This window comes from Equus caballus, chromosome 22 (genome assembly GCF_041296265.1).
Source record: "Equus caballus isolate H_3958 breed thoroughbred chromosome 22, TB-T2T, whole genome shotgun sequence".
In the NCBI taxonomy this organism is placed as follows: domain Eukaryota; kingdom Metazoa; phylum Chordata; class Mammalia; order Perissodactyla; family Equidae; genus Equus; species Equus caballus.
Genome location: NC_091705.1, coordinates 21,462,972 through 21,480,544, shown reverse-complemented (window position 1 = coordinate 21,480,544; position 17,573 = coordinate 21,462,972). Strand labels below are relative to the sequence as shown.

Below are 17,573 nucleotides of genomic sequence, written 5' to 3'. Positions count from 1 at the left end.
TACAAAGTTGGCACCATTAGTCTTTATTTTAAAGAGGAGGGAACTAAGGCTTAGAGAGGTCAGATGACTCACTCAAGGGCACACAGATCTCAATTGTAGGGAGATGACACTCTAAAGTTTGTGCTATTTCTGCTATCCTATATTTAGCTTTCTAATCTGAATATGTGTGTGTGTGTGTGTGTGCGCATGCACGTGTGTGTATGCGTATATGTTTTTTTCATTCCCCAGCACTCTTTTCTGCAAATGGTCTTTTCACTCTCTGGGGACTGAGGCACACACACACACACACACACACCCCAAGTCATCAGCTTCTTTCTTTTATTTATTATACTGGAGGAGTAGGAAATAATACAGGCCTATTGAGGACTAAGCAAATTCCAAGTAATTTGCGTAAGTGGAATTTTTAAAAGCACACAAAACAACCCTAAAACAACTTATACATTTCAAAACATCATGAGAGATCTGGGGTTTGTGCAGGAAGAGGTGTGCTTGGTAGCATCTCGTACAAATTAACCAAAGCCAAGGGTATTTTCTCTCTTATCCAGCCCAGGCTTCTGGATCCACAAACCAAACCGTAGTTCCTAGGGACGAGTCAGCAAGAGAGACAGAGACAGAGATACGGGGGGCAGGGGGAGGGGGCTTTGATTGAAACCAAGGCATCGGGAGGTCTCTGCCTCTGATTCTGGGTTATTTGAATCAAGGGAACTCATTCAGCCTCAAGCACTTAATCATTTCATTCCTCTTTCTGGTTTTATTTTGAGATATTAAGAGGAAAGAATCATGCTGGGGGTTGAAGAGCATCTTTTTCTCTTTCTAGCTGTTGCTTCTGGATTCCCTTACCCAATGCCCACTGCATATGTTTGACCAGATGGCTTGGACTCTTGGCGGCCAATTCAGCTGCTCAAGAACATGGTTGTGCTTAACCTCATCAACTTGACTTAGCTTCAGTTCATCCTGGGGTAGGAGAGTGATACCCATCAGTTTAATTAGCTTAATGAGGGCTGAGGGAACTGGTCCACATTTTGAGTTTGTTGCACAGAGAAAATTGGTTTGCCTTGCTCCCTCCTTGATCGTTCCAGCATTCACAGGGAGAACTGCTCTCATTAACCATTTAGGAGAGGCATTTTCACGCCCTTCTCTCCGGTGAGGAGTTGGGCGCTGTCCAGGGTACCAACATGAACTGGAGTCCAGGAACTCCGCTCTTCAAGACATGTGTTTCTACGCTATGAGAAGTCAGACCACAGTAACTGACCATTCAACCCACTAGAAGACTAGTAGGAATTCCTGCTCCAATAAAAGGCAACGTTTGAGCTTTTTACCTAAAGCATGGTCTCCAAAGTGGGGTGCACAAAGAGATCCTTTGAGGTTTAGGAATAAAATGTTAGGATTCCTATTCATTTATCTGTCTTGGGTTTAACTTTCTACCATTTGTATGTATAATGATATATGTATATGCTATCTAGATGAATATACCTGCACAGCAGGGGATATGCTCATTTTCCTTCTGAGAGGGGCACGTGATCAGTAAAGTTTGGCGATCACAGATCCAGAGGGATGAAGAACAAGTCAGTCCAAATTTCTGGAATTGGGGAGTCATATGCATGGGGTGGAGGATTGATATCAAAAGCTGCTGCTGGTGGTAGTTTTAGAGGTCTGGGGTCTGAGCCAAGCACTAAGTCTACTGGACTCCATCCTTCCCCCTCACTGACCTCACACAAACACTGCACCCCAAGCAGGCTGGGTTTGGATGTTGCGTAGACAATGCTGAACTGTGCATGGAGCCGGGGGACACAGGGGAAGATGAATGAGTGCACTCCAGTCTGGAAGGGTTGAGGGGAAGCTCCTGACTCAACTCCACGATGGGGAGGGATTTATGCATCAAAAATCTCTCCGGAGTAGGCATTGGGGTCTTCCTGAGACCGAGTAACCACCTTGAACTGGCGCCGGAGAAAACCACCATAGCGCTTCTGGTTGTCCCACTTGAGCTTGGGACGGATGCGCCTCAAGAAGCCCCCATAGCGTTTATACAGGTCCTCATGGCCCACCCTATCGGCATCCACATCCCCCTCGCCAGCCACCTCTGAGCTCCTCTTGGGATATTTACGCAAAAATCCCCCATAGCGTTTGACCTGCTCCTTGGGCTCCTCCTCATCAGAATCCAGTGCTCCAGCCTCCATGGCACCATCGTTTGGCTGGGCATCTCCCATCAGCTCAGACTCCACACCCTCCCCCAGCTTGCCAGAGAGACCCCTGAGTTTCTCCACCAGGCTCCTGCTCAGAGCATTCTCCTCCGCTGGGGTGCTGAGGAGGAGTCTGTTTTCCTCCAGCTTCTTCAAGAAGGGCCCCATGCGCTTGGCCAGCTCACGATAGGGCTCTTCCAAAGTTGGCCAGCTCTCCAAATCTTCCTTGCCACTGAGCCCGAGGGTGAAGGGGCTGGGAAAAGACAGAAGGCCCTGGCATCTCTCCCACTCCTCAGCTGGCAGCAGGGTGGCCTGGCATTCCAAGGAGCAAATCTGCAAGAGATCCAAAAATACCACAGTGGTAATGTCACCCCATCAAACTGTCAAAGCACATGCACTCCCCTGCGCCAGAGAGCCCCCTGTCCAATGTCTGAGAAAAGCAAAAGTAGCTGCCATTACTAAGCCCCGGGCTGCCCACTTTAATGCTCCCAATGGTGCATACAAGTAGGTGACTTTGTGCTCGAGTGGAAGGTGAGGAAACAGGCGTGGAGAAGTAAAACAACTTTTCCAAGGAAACATGGCTACAAGTGGCAAGGCCAAAATTGGAATTAAGATCTTCCCGTAGTGCTCTGCTGTGCTCACCCTTCCTCTTCCACTTCTGACTCCAGAGGGAGTAGTTGGTTCTCCCAACCTTTCCTGAGTGTGAAGGATGCTGCAAACACTTTACAGAGAGGGACGGAAGCAATGCAGAATGGTGGAAATAACTCATGCAAGGGGACGTTGGAGGGTTCATCAAAACTGGGGGGACAATACTATCTCCTTCATAAGAGCGTTGGGTGATTTCAAACATGACGATGATGACGATGATCATGATGATGACCATGATGACAATTTTGTACAATACTGGACTTGGACCCAGGCAGTCCAATGCCACGAGTCCTCGTGCTTAATCACTGTGCTCTTCTGAGACCACGTTTGGGCAGCTCCTGGCACCCTGTGTGCATCTCTATGAAGAGTGGCTAGAATTGTATACTCATATTTTGCATCGTCATCTCACGGAATCTCATTTTGTGGATGAAGAAACTGAGAGGGGGTTCCAGGGTCATGGAACTAGAAAGTGGCTTAACCAAAGCCTGTGTTCTGTCCACGAAACCCTTGGTACCTCTACTCCAGCCTATCTGTTGTCACAGGAGAGGCACATGGGGGAGTGTGACACAAAGCAAAGCCAACAAGGCTGGACCAAGAGATGCCAAGACCTAGGAGAGGGGTCAAGGCTTGGATCCTGTCAACCAGATCAGGGGTGGTGGAAAGAGCTCCATCCATGGGAGCGATTAGATTTGCAGGTGCCATCAGCCTGGTGGTGAGAAGCCCTGAGGAGCTATTCCAGGGCTGCCGACTCCCAAAGTCAGCACCACCTGATGGATAATGCTCTTTGTTGCCAGGCATCAGGCTCCCTGGAAACCAGAGTGTCTGTCCCAGATTGGAGTGAGCCCGTGGTGGTGAGGTCTGGGGTGGGGATGGGAGTAGCAAAACAGCAGCCCCTGGTGCCCAGGCTGACCACAGGGCAGGACATGACCTGCCCAGGTGGGACAAGTCTACAGGACAGGCACACAGCTCCTTTCCCTCTCTGGGCTCCTCACACAGATGGTGCTGTTCATACACAGGTCCCAGGACCTGGGCATCTAGAAGCTTGCCTGAAACCTACCAGGGGGTTGATGGGTTTGGGTCCATGTTGGGTCTTCACAGCACACAAAGAGCAGCCGGACAGGCAGTCCGCTGTGGCGGAGGGGAGCACGAGGAGGCAAGCAGCCAGCACCAGCCCCTGCCACGCCATTCTGTCTCAGCTCTTCCTGCCGGGAAGGGAGAAAGAGAAGACAATGAAATCTGTGAGCACCTACTCTGTGGGGGTATCCTGAGCCTGCAGCGTCATCTCAGCAGCTTCTGCCAGCAGCACCACAAGGCAAACATGCTCGTTCCCATTCTGCAGTCGAGAAAACAGAGGTCCCGAGAGGTGCCATGGGTGCCCAAGGCTAAGGGTCAAGGAAGAGAATTAACACATGCTGAGCACCTACTCTGTGCTAGGAGCTTCCCCACAGCATTCACGTTCAGTCTGCAGAACAGCTCTTAGGGTGGGTTGTGCTATTTTCATTGGGCAGGTGGGGAAGTTGAGGCTCAGAGAGGGGAAGTGACTGCCCGCACAGCTAGGCAGTGGACAAGCCAGAACTTGACCTGTGGCTGACAGGCTTCAAAACCCACCTTAACCACCCACCAAGCTGAAGACATTTGGCCATCTGCTTTTCTGAGTTCTCTGAGGCTTCTGTCACCTGCCTTTGTCCCCTACTCCCCAGGCTGTCCCCAAGCCCATCCTTTCTGCTGTGAGAGGACTCTGGAATTTGTCTTTTCCACCCCAGCACTCCTCCTGACCCTGGCTATAGCTCCACCTTCACCTTCAGTTCCTTCTCTCCTGCCCTCCCTGAAATGTCCTTCTCGGTATACCAGTTCTGTGATCAGACCCACTGGACTGAGTCAGGCCTGGCCCTTCTCCTAAATGACAGGGACACCCTCAATCCCATCCCTATACCCTAATGCTTCAGCTCTGGGTTCCAACCAAATCCAGCTACTTGCAATTCCCCTAAAGAATGTATCAGGCCTGGTTCTACCTCTGGGCCTTTGCACATGCTGTTCCCTCTGCTTGGAAAACCCTCCTTCTCCTCTTCTGTTACCTGTCATTTAGGTCCTAGCTAAGACATCGCCTCCTCCAGGCATCTTTCCCTGATCTCCTAGGCTGGATGGGCTGCTCCTCCTTTCTATTCTCCCAGAAACTTGTGCCTCCTCCATCAAAATATCCCACTAATTGGTAATTCTCTACGTGAGTCTTCAGACTTTGGCTCCATGAAGGCAGGAGCTGTGCCTTGTTTCCATTTCTGAAATACTCTCTGTTCCTCAAGCATGCCAAGCCTGCTCCTGCCTCAGAGCCTTTGCCCTTTCTCCTCCTCCCGCTGCACTGCTCTGACCTCAGATTTTCACATGGCTCGCTCCTTCTTGTAATCAAATGAATTAAATGTCACATCCCCAGGGAGGCGTCTGCTGACCGCTGTGTTCACAGCAGCCTCCTGCGTCTCTCTGGCTTTGCGCTGCTATGTGGCACAGAGCGCTCACCGCCTCGTGCAGTCCTGTTTACCTGATGTTTGCTGGTGTTGTTTGTTATCATCGCCCCCACCAGAAAGCTAGCTCCTTAAGGGCACAGGCCCTACCTGTGTCTCCTCCTGTGTCCTCACACCCAGAATCCTGACTGGCATACAGCAGGCACTCAGTAAGCACTAATGCTCACAAATAGCCTGTTAAAAGCTGTCCCTTTCACAGTCAACTTCTTATAAACCAATTATCAAGACTCAAAGCTGTTCAAACGGGGGGGAGTGCATTCTCCCAACTGGACATGGGGAGACCCCCTGAGACACCCCGGCCTGGGCAGGGGCCCCATGCTCTTCCCAGGCTGGTCCTTAGAGCGGACGCCTCTAACGCAGCCCTCGGGGATGGCTGTCCTTCCCCCTCCAATGCCCCTTCCTGCTAACTGCCCTGTTTGCTCAGGTGTTCAGGGGGCTGAGAAGACTCTGCTCCAAGACCCCAGAGCCCCACACCATACCTCAGAGCTTGGTCTCCCTCCTCAAAGCACGCAGCAGGTTCCCCACCAAAGCATGCCTAACAGTGATCCCAGCCGGCGTTTATGGAGCCCCCGCTGCATTTCAGGCCTTGAGCTAAGCTCCTAAGTCCATCATCTCATTTACTCCTCCCCAGCGAGGCAGGCACTTCCAGTCCAGTGGATTACCCACGCCCTACAGCAAGCGGTGATATTGGGGCTCTGTTATTGGTGCTATTGGGCAAGGCTGTTCTGTTTGACTCCCCACGTGTGCCCTCAATGACTGCCATTTCTAGAATAACTTTGATTCATTAATAGCTGAACCCTCCCTGAGGCCCAGAGACCCCCATGCACAGGGTCTTGGACTTGCATATTGTTCTCAGTCCAATCGCCAACTCTCAGAGGTGGGCATCATTAGCCCCACTTTATAGATGAGAAAACTGGTGCTCAGAGAGGCTTGGCAAACCTCCTGAGGTCACACAACGATTAAAGGTGAGCACTCAGGCCCACCTGCCTCTCTTGAGGCTGGGCAGGGTCAGCCGCCTTAAGCAGGGAGGTTCAGAGCAGGAAACACAGGGAAGTGGACCTGTGTCCATCCCACGTCTCTGCCCTGCCCTCGGGTTTCTCTCATGCTCTATCGGCTGCTGAGCGGATTTGGGTTCCAGGCGAGTGAGCTGTGCCACTTCTGTGCAGATAAGAGGCAGGCAGCTCATGTTTTCTCTGATATCAGCGATGGCTGGGCTGGCCTGTTACAAGATTAGCAGTGAATTAACCTCTGGGGCGGGGGAGCCTACCACCCTCTAACTCCTGGCCGGAGGCCTCGCGCACAGCTTGGCTGCTAAGGTAGGAAGCCCGACCTGAGATCTGTGTCCCAGACGAAGACAGTTTTAGCATCCTTCCCCTTCCTCCATTAACTTTGTCTTTAATAAGAACAGCTGACCTGATGGTTGTTAAGGACTTGAGATGTTCTGAGCGATTCTCATGGATGAACTCGTTTATCCTCACAGCAACTCTGTGGGGTGGGTGCTGTTGTCATGCCCACTTTACAGACAAGGAAACTGAACTAAGACACCTGCCAGGACGCCAGAGCTGGTAAGTGGCAAAGCTGGGATTGGTACCCCGGCAGGCCGGCTCTGGAGCCCTTCTCTTACCGCTGTGTACTGACCCCGCCCCTTCAATCCACCGCTCCCCGGCCTCCAGCTCTGCCCTTCAGGGGTCCGTATCTGCCTCCTCCAATCTCACCTCTGAGATGCTCTCCAACAGCAGCCAGAGGAGTCTCCCAGGCTCCCCGTGCCTTTGAGAGGAAGCCGCCCCTCAGCCACGTGCTCACGGGTTCTCCATGATGGGATGGGGCCAGCTGACATTTACTAGGGGTCACCCTGGTCTGAGCATCTTAATGTGAGGGATCCTCCTAACAACCCTGTAAGCTTGATGGTCTCCTCATTCTGCAAATGAGAAGATGGAGGCAGAGAGAGATTACGTCGCCTGTTCAAGGTATCCCCACGCATGGGCAGCACCCAGCCTGGGCGTGAGCACCTGACCTGGGCCTGACCAAACCACCTGCAAGTCCAAAATGAAGGCCCACTGCCCCAGCTTCCAAGCTTTAGTACAAGGGGTTTCCTCTGCCTGAAACACATTTCTCACCCCCCCCCCCCATCCACTCCCATCTCCCTTTGACCTGGCTAACTCTTATTTGTTCAAAACTCAGCCTTGGTTGCCTCCCTCAGGAAGTCTGTCTGGATTAGGCCCCTCTGCTGAGCTTTCAGAATCCCCTTGCCAGCTCTATCACATAATCGCCTCTTACTTCCTGAGTCCCCTGCCAGGTGGTAGTTTGCAAGTGCAAAGTCCCTGAGGTGAGTGTGTTGTGTATTTGAGGGTGACAGGGAGCCCAGGGTGGATGAAGATAATGAAGGGAGGAGACTGGGGTAGAAAAAGCAGAACGGTGGACAGTGGCTGGATAGCGTGGGCCTCCCAGGCTGAGGTTAAAGAGTTTGCATTTCATTCTAAGGTGATGGGGAGACTGAGGAAGGTTGAGTGATGTGTGAATGAATGAATGAAAGAATGGTGTCCCTGCTCTGAATACAGGGCTGGAATGAGAGCAGGAGCTCCACACAAGTTTGTCCAGTGAACAACAGGCAACCCCTTGACCTCTTGGAAACCCAGTCTACACTTTTCTGCATGACACCTTTATGCCCCCAGAGAAACCTCAAGGTCTGCAGGTTGTCTAACACCAACACCTGCTACAGGAATTTCAGCAAATGTCAATGAAGCCAGGAGAGGGGTGAGAGGAGGGGAGAGGAAGTAAGAGAAGAGGGGAGGCAGCAGGAATTGGGGGGATATGAGCGGGGGGAAACTGAGGCAGAGAAAGAGAGCAGAGTGACCTGGGAGGGGGAAGGGGGAGAAGGAGGAAGTGAGAAACAGTCCGAAGGGAGATGGAGGGAGAGAAGGAAGGGGGAAAGGAGGGAGAAAGACTAAAGCGGAAAGATGGAGAGACAGAAGGAGGGATAGAGACAACGAGGGGGAGACACAGAAGGAAGAAAGCCTGAGGGCAGAGGGAGAGGCAGAAGGAAAGGACCAGCCGTCACTTGCTGAATATTAGAGACTGTATGCTGAGGCTTTAACCTTTTTTCTGGCTTGCTACAGGTGGTGCTCACGAGCTATGGCTCCTTGACACGATAAGGGCTCAGCCCTGAATCACCATCTTCAGGCACAGTGACTTCAGCCTCTCACCCCCACACCCCTGCCCCCCTCTGCGCCCTGGCCTTAGGGGGTCCACCAGGAAGGAGGGCCAGGACGCGGACTCTGAGGGGATGGGGCCCACAGCAGGGGGCAGCCCAGTGAGGCCCTTCTGAGGACAGGGACAGAGCGGTGCAGGCAAGCGGGACCCAGGCCTCTGGCTCCCTCCTCCGCCGCCCTGCACACGGCGAATGTCCGTCCAGAGGTTGCAAACTGTTCGCCTGCAGGACTAGCTGAGCAGGTGGGCACAAGCGTTTGGACTTGCACAAAGATTTTTTAAAAATTTTGTTGCCAATATTTTAAAACTGAGAGATTTTTACATTTAAAAAAGTCTCAATTTCCCACTTGTCTCCAAAAGATCAAAGGCCTTGAAAACATCAGGCTTGCATTCGAATTGGCAATAGTCACAGAGAGATGCCTGTGGCCTTGTCACCACTGTCCCCACCAGCAGCTTCTCTCATGTCCGTCCATGCCGAGCGCCTGACAGACATTTGAGTTTGCGACATCTGAATGGCCTCCTCCATCACTGGGGAGCGCAGCAGGGGGTGGGAGGGGTACAGCATGTGACAGAGGAGAGGTGAGACCTCCAATCCCCTCCTGACCCAGAAGCAGGATCACCAAGTGGTTAGTGATGTGGATTCAAATGCCAGCCACCACTTATCACTGGTTTGGGAAAATTATTTAACTTTGCCGTGTCTCGTTTTCTTAGTTCTAAAATGGGGCTGATAATAAGGCTTCAGAGGGTTGGTGTAGGAATTAAATAAGACCACGTATAGAGCACGTGGCACGGTGCCTGGCACACAGTAGGTGCTTTAAATAGTAGAGTAGGAAGGCTCCATTCCAATCTTACATGGGCTCTGGGAGATGGGAAAAGAAAAGGGCAAAAAGGAACGACAACATAGGGCCTGGAACACAGGGGGAACCCAAAAAGAGTTGTCAAATGAATTAACTGCCTTATGTGGAGGGCCTACTGTGTGTCAGGCGGGGCTGAGTGCTCCTCATTCACGGTCCCATCAATCCAACGAGAGCCACCACCCCTCAAGAGCCTACTGGATGCCAGGCTGTGCTCACACCTGTCATTCTAATCCTCTCAACAACCCAGTGGTGAGGGTGTGTATACCCGCTGCACAGAGGACAAGCTGAGGCTGGTTCAGGAGAAGCTGCTTACCAAGTTCACGTGGCTCGCAAATGGGAGGGTCAGGTTTCCGACCAGATCTCTCTGGGTTAAAAGGTGACTCTAATAGAGACACATCAGCCCTGAGATTTCCTTAAGCAATCCTGTTTCCTTCCTTTTGTAAGATAAATAAATTACTGAGCCATGTCAGATGGGTCCCAGGGGGAGCATCTCCGCCTTTGCTACTGGGATTTGCTTGGAAGCCGCACATCAGAGATAGCTCTGCCTGCTCCTCATCTCTGATTTGGGACGAGCTGAGGAGAAAAGGAACTCGGCCGTTCACGGGTGTGGGAAGTGGAAATAGAGCCCACTTGGTGAGTTCGAGGGGCAGCCCCAGGCACAGCCGCCCCAGTGGAGGGCTTGTGAGGTCTGTGATGGGGAGGGGCCTCTTTCACACACCTGGTGGGCCAGGGGGCCTCCTGCGGGCCCTCCCAGAGAAAACCCTCCGCACTTGCAAGCTTATGAAGCACTTCCTCAGCCCCCACCTCCTGGCGCTTTGAGACAGCCCAGTGAGGGCGGCTCCGCCGGCGGCTGGGGGCGTGATTCCCCTCAGACTCCATCATCACGGGATCCAGTTCCTTACGCTAAAGCTCTTTCTCCATAGGCACACATCCTGCCATTTCTGTTTCTCTGGAGAACCCTGACGGATACGACACGTGTCCCGTCTGTTTACACTAAGTCTATGCAACAGAAACGCAATTGAGTGTTGACACAGGGACTGTATGGGCCAGAATGCCAAAAAGATTGACTATCTGACCCTTCACAGAGAAAGTTCGCTGACCTCTGCCTTCATCATTTTTATAACCATTTTCTAATTCTAATTATTCTAATCATTTTGAAGCTCATTTTCTTGGGACAATCAGAGGGGAATCACCCCCAGCTCCAAGCCTCCTTCTTCCCATCTGTAAATGGGCTCAGCATCCTTTAAAGGCCAGCGCATAGTGGGTCCTTTTTCATCCAGGGCCCAGAGTTCCTTGAAAGGGAAGGGACTGCTTGCCCTCTTACCTCCTCTTGATGATATTTCTATATTATAGTCGGAGGGCTCGCAGAAGCAGCAAGCACTTTTATTTAAAAAGCCAGCATGGAATAATAATGGCTTGATTTAACATCGCAATTATCTCTCAGAGCATTTTATCGCATGTGATTATTCCTATTTGACAGAAGAGGAAATGGGAAAAGGTAGGAATGAAGTCACTTGTTTAAGGTCACATCATGAGTCAGGAGGGAAATGGAGACAGAGCTGGGGCCTCCCACACGTGGGCGGTGACCATGACTCGCACTGAGGAGATGGCGTCCTCAATGACCTTCCAACGACACACTCACACAGCCAACAGCACTGCCCCACTGCTCTGGGCCAGGCCTGGGGCCTCCCGTAGGCCCTGTGGGGCAGGCACTATTATCACAGGCTCAGCTTCCAGGTCAGAAGAGTGCGGACTGAGTGACAGAGCAGCCCCAAGGTCCCAAGCACGCGCACAGCGGAGCTGGGATCCTCTGAGCCCACAGCATCCCCTGTGTAAGGCACAGCCACGGGGCCAAGCTCACTGCTCTGCATTTAATCTCAGTTATTGCGTTTTCACCCTCTGGAGAACCCAGTAGCCTGGGCACTATTAGCTCTATTTTCTAGATAGGGAAACAGAGGCTCAGAGAAACAAAATGACTGAGTCAAGGCCAAGAGGCAAGGACACAGCAGAAGCAGGCCTAAAAGTCAGTCTGAGCCTCCGCCCCACAAACCATGCCTGGGGTTCAGCCATGCGTTAAACGCCCAGTGGACACCCCCTCCCCAACTCTCGCATTCATGAAGATGAGCCTATTTCAGGAGTTCTATTGCACTTGAAAATACATCAAGTTCATCTCTGTGGGTCTCCGGTGGGCTGGCAAATGGAGACTCTGAAAACTGGAGAAACTATGTCCTTGTCAGGCCTTTAGCATCATTAACAAAGAATGGATCATCAACTGGGGGGGGGGGGGGGCGGGGGGCTCGGGTTCTGAATGGAAAGTGAACCCACCATTTAGTCCAGCAAGAATTGAAACACAGAACACAGGATGAGGGCCCACGGGGAGGGCGGCCACTTCTCTCAGGCCGTTCGTTGTGCGGACACCAGAGGAGAGACAGCCCTTCCATGACCGTCACAGTAGGTCATTAAGTGTGGGGTTAAAAGAATGTTTTTCAAGAGCAGGATTCACATGGAATCCCCACTCTTTGTCATTTGTTGTAATTAAGGGATGGGGAGAAAGGCGGAGGAGGGTGGAACAGAGAGAGATGGAAATGAAGAGATACAGAAAAAGACAGACAGACGGCGGGGCGGGGGGGGGGGTGTGCAAAAAGAGCAGCAGAGATGTGACTTGCATACACAGAGCAAGAGATAAAGACACCTAGAAAAGCACCGAGTGAGATGACGGCCCCTGTGGGAAAAGAAAATAAAGATGAGAACTAGAGATGGAGTGACGGCGAATGAGAATGAAGGGGAGAGAGTATAAGAAAGAGGAAGAGGAGGCGAGGAGAGGGAAAAAGAGGGGGGAAGGGACCAAAATGAGAGAGAGAAGGCAGGAGAGAGAGTGGGCTTGGATGCAGGAGGCTGACCTCCTGTGAGTCACAAACACCAATTCTCTGCTCCTGCCAGGGGACCAGAGACCCCACCACATAGTAACTGTTCAGTAAACCCTTGTCAGGTTAAATTGAACTGTCCAGTAATAGATCAAGGGACCAAATGATGACAGACAAATTGCCTCCTGGTGAATATGCCTGCAGCGACCGCTCTGGCACATGGGACAGCTGGATGGCCTCAGGGAGAAGCCTCCTGAGCCAGGGGATGGCGACCATGGATCTGGGCCATTGACCGTCCCGCCAGGAGCATCAATCTGAACCCAGGCTGGGAGAGATTAACAAGGTCCAACTTCAGAGGACCCAGGGCCACCTCTCCATCTCCAGGGCCTGATCCTGGGCTTGCCTGGTTGTCTCCAGCAACGTCTACTGCCCGCCACAATGGCCAGCTCTGTCCCAGTGAAATCGTTTTGGCCGTTTGTCAGACTCAGTGAGATTAACCAACATTTACGGGCTGAGATGAGGGAAACAGGGAGAGGAATCAGCTAGCTGACCGCATTTTCTCAGACATGCGTTGAAATCAAACCACCAACTATTGATCCTGCTTAGAATGATGGAAGACATCTAATAAATATAGCAGGTGTGCAAGAATGAACCAAGGAGGGGAGTTAGGGAGGATCGATCGAGAAGAGACTTCATGGTCCCGGGGCGGCAGATGAAGAAATAAAGTCTTCTGTTGGTGTGGAGAGAATGGGACGGGGAGGGGAGAGGAGTGGCAGCCCCACAAACAGAAACAGTAGATGTTCGATCCTATTTCCTGGACATTGCGCACAGCATGATGGAGCAGGACATCAAGGACTTTATAATAGATTGGGGGGAGAGGGAGGGGCCCAACTCTGCCACCTCGAACTTGAACAGTCATACTAGCATTTACTGAGTACCTACTAAAAGCCAAGCACATTACAGTATCCCATAGGAGTCTCAAATAACATCAGGAGGCGAATATTATTATTATCCTTATTGTACAGGTGAGGATATTAATGCTCAGAGAAGGACAGCTGCTGTCCCAAAATCACACAGCAAATGAGTGGTGGGATCGGTGATTTGAACCCAGCACCATCTCGGGTGTTGTGAGACACACATTCAGATGATATACAGAAAACTCCTGGCTCCCAGGAGTTACCTCAGCACCCTAATCTCTTTCCATATGCTTTAAGGGGATTGCATTTCTCAAACAGCCCTGGTGCCGGTCCCTTTGACTGCTCTGCTAAAAGGTGCTGGATTCCACGTGCTGGGTTCCTCAGGAGCCGCTGCTGGAACATCCCACTCCAAGCTGCCAGCGGAGACACAGGATTCTCCTGACACCCATCACACCTCTAGCTCCTCTGGGGCAAAGCAGTGGGCTTGAGATCCCGTCAGCAAATGCAAACCTCCCCCGGGCAGCATAACTCACCGGCTTGGGCTGCTGCAACAGCTCCCCTACGCAGATCTCAAAGCCCGGAGATAAACGACCTGCAAAAATAGAACAAAAGGCTAGGTGGGGTGGGCTCGGGGGAGAAGGTGAGGGGAAAAGAGAAGCCAGAGGCAGCCGCAGGAGGGGACGGTGGGCGCAGAAAATGAAGAGAAGAGGGCTGACATTCTGAAACATGTTGCAATAGATCCTGACGGAATGCCTGTCAAATTAGAGAAGGCTTGTGTATTTTCCCAACCCTTGGAAGAGAGATGGTAATGAAGACTTTCTGTCTGTGGGAGGGGAGTTGAAATCAGATCCGATAAGCTGAAGACCTCGTTTCCCCTGGGAAGCTTGGAGGCTTAATTAAGGAATGTTTATAAAGCTTGGAGAGCTATTCCAGATAAAAGATACCCAGGGAAAAGGACGAGGTCGCAGAATTTACTATTCAACCTCGGAGTCATCGGCAGGTTTTTTTCTGAAGCTCACCGGCTTTTTTGCTAGAGTCAAACTTCGAGAGTCTATAATACTTTCTGTGACCGTGGATGTCTTTATATAACGGCTGCCCCCTCTGAGCCTCTCCCCTGCGGAACTTAGACTCCTCTGGAATTTACACGAAAGCAACAAGTCCTTTCAAAGTAACACTGACAAGAAAAATCCTGCTCAGCCTGGGTCTCCTGGCCTGTTGTCACTCTCTTTCGCCATTCCCTCCCAAAAAAACCACCCCAAACTTCATTTCTGTGTAAAATTGCGTCAAAGGAAGCCACTCCAACCAGCACCCTGTCAGCAATTAAACACGACCCAAAAAGAATGAAAAGGCTGAACTTGGTCGTCTGTTGATGTGCATGGCGCGTGGGGAAAGCCCGAGCCCTGAATCTCGTTAATGTCCCCAAGCCTGTGCTCTAAGTCCAGTGAGAATCAGGACCTTTTAAATCACACTGATCAACTCAACCTCTCACTTCTTCCACCCAGTCGTCCCATTCCCGCACGGGAACCACTACGTGGCAGGTGGCAAGGGGAAGAAGACCCCGGAGCTGACACCGAGGGGTGGTCCTCTGGGGAGACAGCCACCCACCTGTGTAAGCCAGGGCTGCGGGGAGAGGCAAATTCCAAAGAGCAGTCCATCTCCCACTGACCTGGCTTTTGTAAACCAGCCTCCTGGCTGTAACTACTTCTCCCGGATAATCAGACTCAGACCTGAAACCTCTCCAGCCCGAGCTCTATCGCCTCCAGGTCCGGAGGACCAGGAAGAACAAACAGAGCCCAGAGAGAGGATGCCGGTGCCCCTCTGGTTTTTACCTGCGTTCTTCTTTCTCCCTGGGCAGCTTCTGGCCGAGCAGGTCGGATGGTGGTGGCAGGAGGCCGGTCCAAGACTCAGGGGCCTCACTGACTCCGGCTCAGAAGGAGGTGCCCGAGAGGCAGCTGTGAGCACCACCAAAGCCCCTTCGAATGGCAGTTCTGGTGCCTCACCCCCCTTTTATGGACGAGAGCCTCCCCCTGTCGCTCAGCCCCTGCTGAGCACAGGCTGCTCGGAGCCAATGGGGAAGGAGCACCGAGCAGTCTGAGGCGCAGACCCCCGGGCCCTTCAACTTGAACTCCCTGGGCCCGACACAATAGGCTTCGTGACAGGGGATGTGGAGGAGGAAGGCAGCCCTGCCGGGAGGGGGGTGGATCCTGGGTGCAGAGCTGTTTGTCACTTGAAATCCGGCCACTTCAGTTTTCGATGCGTTCCCTGAAGAGTGTCACAGAAAAAAAGAGAGAGAGGTAGGGAAGGACAGAGACGGAAAGAGTGAGAGAGAGACAGACAGACAGATACAGAGACAGATGGAGACAGGCAGAGAGAGAGACAGAGACAGAGATAGAAGGAATGTGTTAGACCAATAGAGAGACAGATGGAGACAGGCAGAGAGATAGAGAGTCAGACAGATACGGAGACAGAGAGGCAAACAGATAGAGACAGATGGAAATAGAGAGAGAGAAGAGACAGAGAGACAGCCAAACAGAAAGATTCAGAGAGGATCAGAAACAAAGACAATGCCAGAAAGCTAGGGAGGGATCCAGACAATGGAGGGGAGAGGGAATCAGAACAGCAGAGAGACACAAAGAGGGTGCCAAGAGTGTCAGAGACGAGGAGACCCAAAGAGACACAGAGAAACAGAGAGAGTCAGAGGAAGAAAGATAAGGAAACCCAAAAAGAAGGCAGTTAGACTCTAACCCACGCAGACAGAGACAAACAGACATGACCCTGGGTCGTGTGCCTGGCAGTCTGTGTGTGGCTGCTGTGCGCACGTGCTGGGATGTTTTTGTGCGTACACTTGCCTGCACCAACAGTCGGCTCTGGTACATGCCTGAGCCGGTGCCAGGCACAAGCAGTGCTGGCAGAAGCACAGCCTTCCCCGGCAGCCAGGAGCTGCCGTTTACTTTTCTCTGGCGGCAATACAAAAGGAATATCATGAAATCCCCCTCAAAGCATAGGCTGCGATGTGCCTTTGCACACGCTCTGGGTGGGGGCATACCCGCCTCATGTGTCCCTTGGGCTATGCCAGCAGCAGCTTGAAGGCTGCACTGTTCATGGCTACAAATACCTTCCAGAACGTGGGGGTCTCTGAGTTTGGGAGAGAACATGCTTCTCTCCTCAGTCACCAGCAGGCGAGCAGCGGACGGTGGGAGGCCCGGCTGTGTCAGAAGTCTGGCAGGGGCTGCCCACATCCTGGGCACCTATGCTGCACCGGGCCATCAGCCAGGGTTGTCGGGTTTAATCTTCGTGGCCTGGCCCGGTAGTGAACATCATCCCCATCTTGCAGATGAGGAACAAGAGGCTGGAGACCTGAGAAACCTGCCCAAGACATGCAGCACGTCCACCATCGAGCTAGGATCCAAACCCAGGTTCTCTGACTTGAACTCCTGCTCCTCCCTCACCCGTCCTTGGGCACGAAGCCTCGAATCTGCCCACATGAGGGGAGGGGGCTGGGAGCCTCCTTCTCCAGGACCGTCTCTCCACCTGTACGGGGTAGGAGAGGGCTGTGCCTAACTGTCTAAGATGTGGCTTTGAGTCCCAGCTCTGCCACTCGCCAGTGGAGACACCCTTGACTTGCTCCCAGCTTCAGCCTCGGTTCGCTCATCTGTAAAATGGGGATAACAGCATCCAGCTCACTGGTCTCTTGTGAGGGTGAAACAAGAGGATGTGGGCAGCAGCACTCCATGCAGCCAGCACTTAGTAAGTGCTCTACGTCATCTGTCCTTGTGATTAATCTCGTCATTCCCGCTCAGACGCACCAGGGTTCTCTGGGCATCACCATCTCCTGCACCTGGTTCTTTACAAGGAGGAAGATGGCAGGGGCCATTTGCCGAGAGCCTGCTGTTTCAGACACTTGCTCCTGTTTCACTGTATCCTCGCAACAAGCAAACGGGTGGCGTGGCTATCACAGCGCACCCTCAAACCCATAAGGCAACTGAAGCTAGGGGAGCCCCAGCCACTCCAGGAGGAGGGAGCTGCTGAACCCAGTCCGTCGGGCCCCAAAGCTCAGCTGCCACGTCTTCCCTTCCAGCCTTGAGATGAGGTCCCCCTGCTCCCTTCCACAGAGGACTCCGGGATCCGAGCCTTGCTTGCTTGCTCTCTCCTCCTTGTCCCTGTTCCCAGGTAGCACGCTGGGTCTGACAGGAAGATGCAGACGACTTCAGGTGCCTGGGTGGGAGCCCCCGGGCCCAGTTCTGATGGCCATGGGCCTGGGTCACCCCTCAGGCTGGCTTCCTGCCTGGTGACCCAGAGGACTTGGGTGGGGTCTGTCCATTGCCACCCTGGGAATCTGGGAGCCCGGGGCTGGACTTTGTCTCCACTCCCAAGGCCAAATCCT

The 17,573-nt window shown here is 52.6% G+C and overlaps 1 protein-coding gene across 1 annotated transcript; it reads right to left on the bottom strand.

The window, feature by feature from the left end:
* Positions 1 to 301: 301 nt before the first annotated feature.
* Positions 302 to 16,585, bottom strand: PDYN (prodynorphin). Its single transcript, XM_014735267.3, has 4 exons — positions 15,019 to 16,585; positions 13,723 to 13,781; positions 3,886 to 4,030; positions 302 to 2,513 (listed from the first exon to the last, which is right to left on the bottom strand). Exons 3-4 carry the CDS (start codon positions 4,012 to 4,014, stop codon positions 1,872 to 1,874), a joined length of 771 nt encoding a protein of 256 aa, XP_014590753.1. The 5' UTR covers positions 4,015 to 4,030; positions 13,723 to 13,781; positions 15,019 to 16,585; the 3' UTR covers positions 302 to 1,871.
* Positions 16,586 to 17,573: the final 988 nt, after the last annotated feature.

What these genes read in the sequence shown, in the direction of transcription:
- PDYN (XM_014735267.3), bottom strand. Translation starts at nt 4,014, where the DNA reads ATGGCGTGGCAGGGGCTGGTGCTGGCTGCTTGCCTCCTCGTGCTCCCC. An exon ending in CCAAACCCATCAACCCCCTG is followed by an intron (nt 2,514 to 3,885) that starts GTAGGTTTCAGG and finishes GATCTCTTGCAG; the next exon opens with ATTTGCTCCTTGGAATGCCA.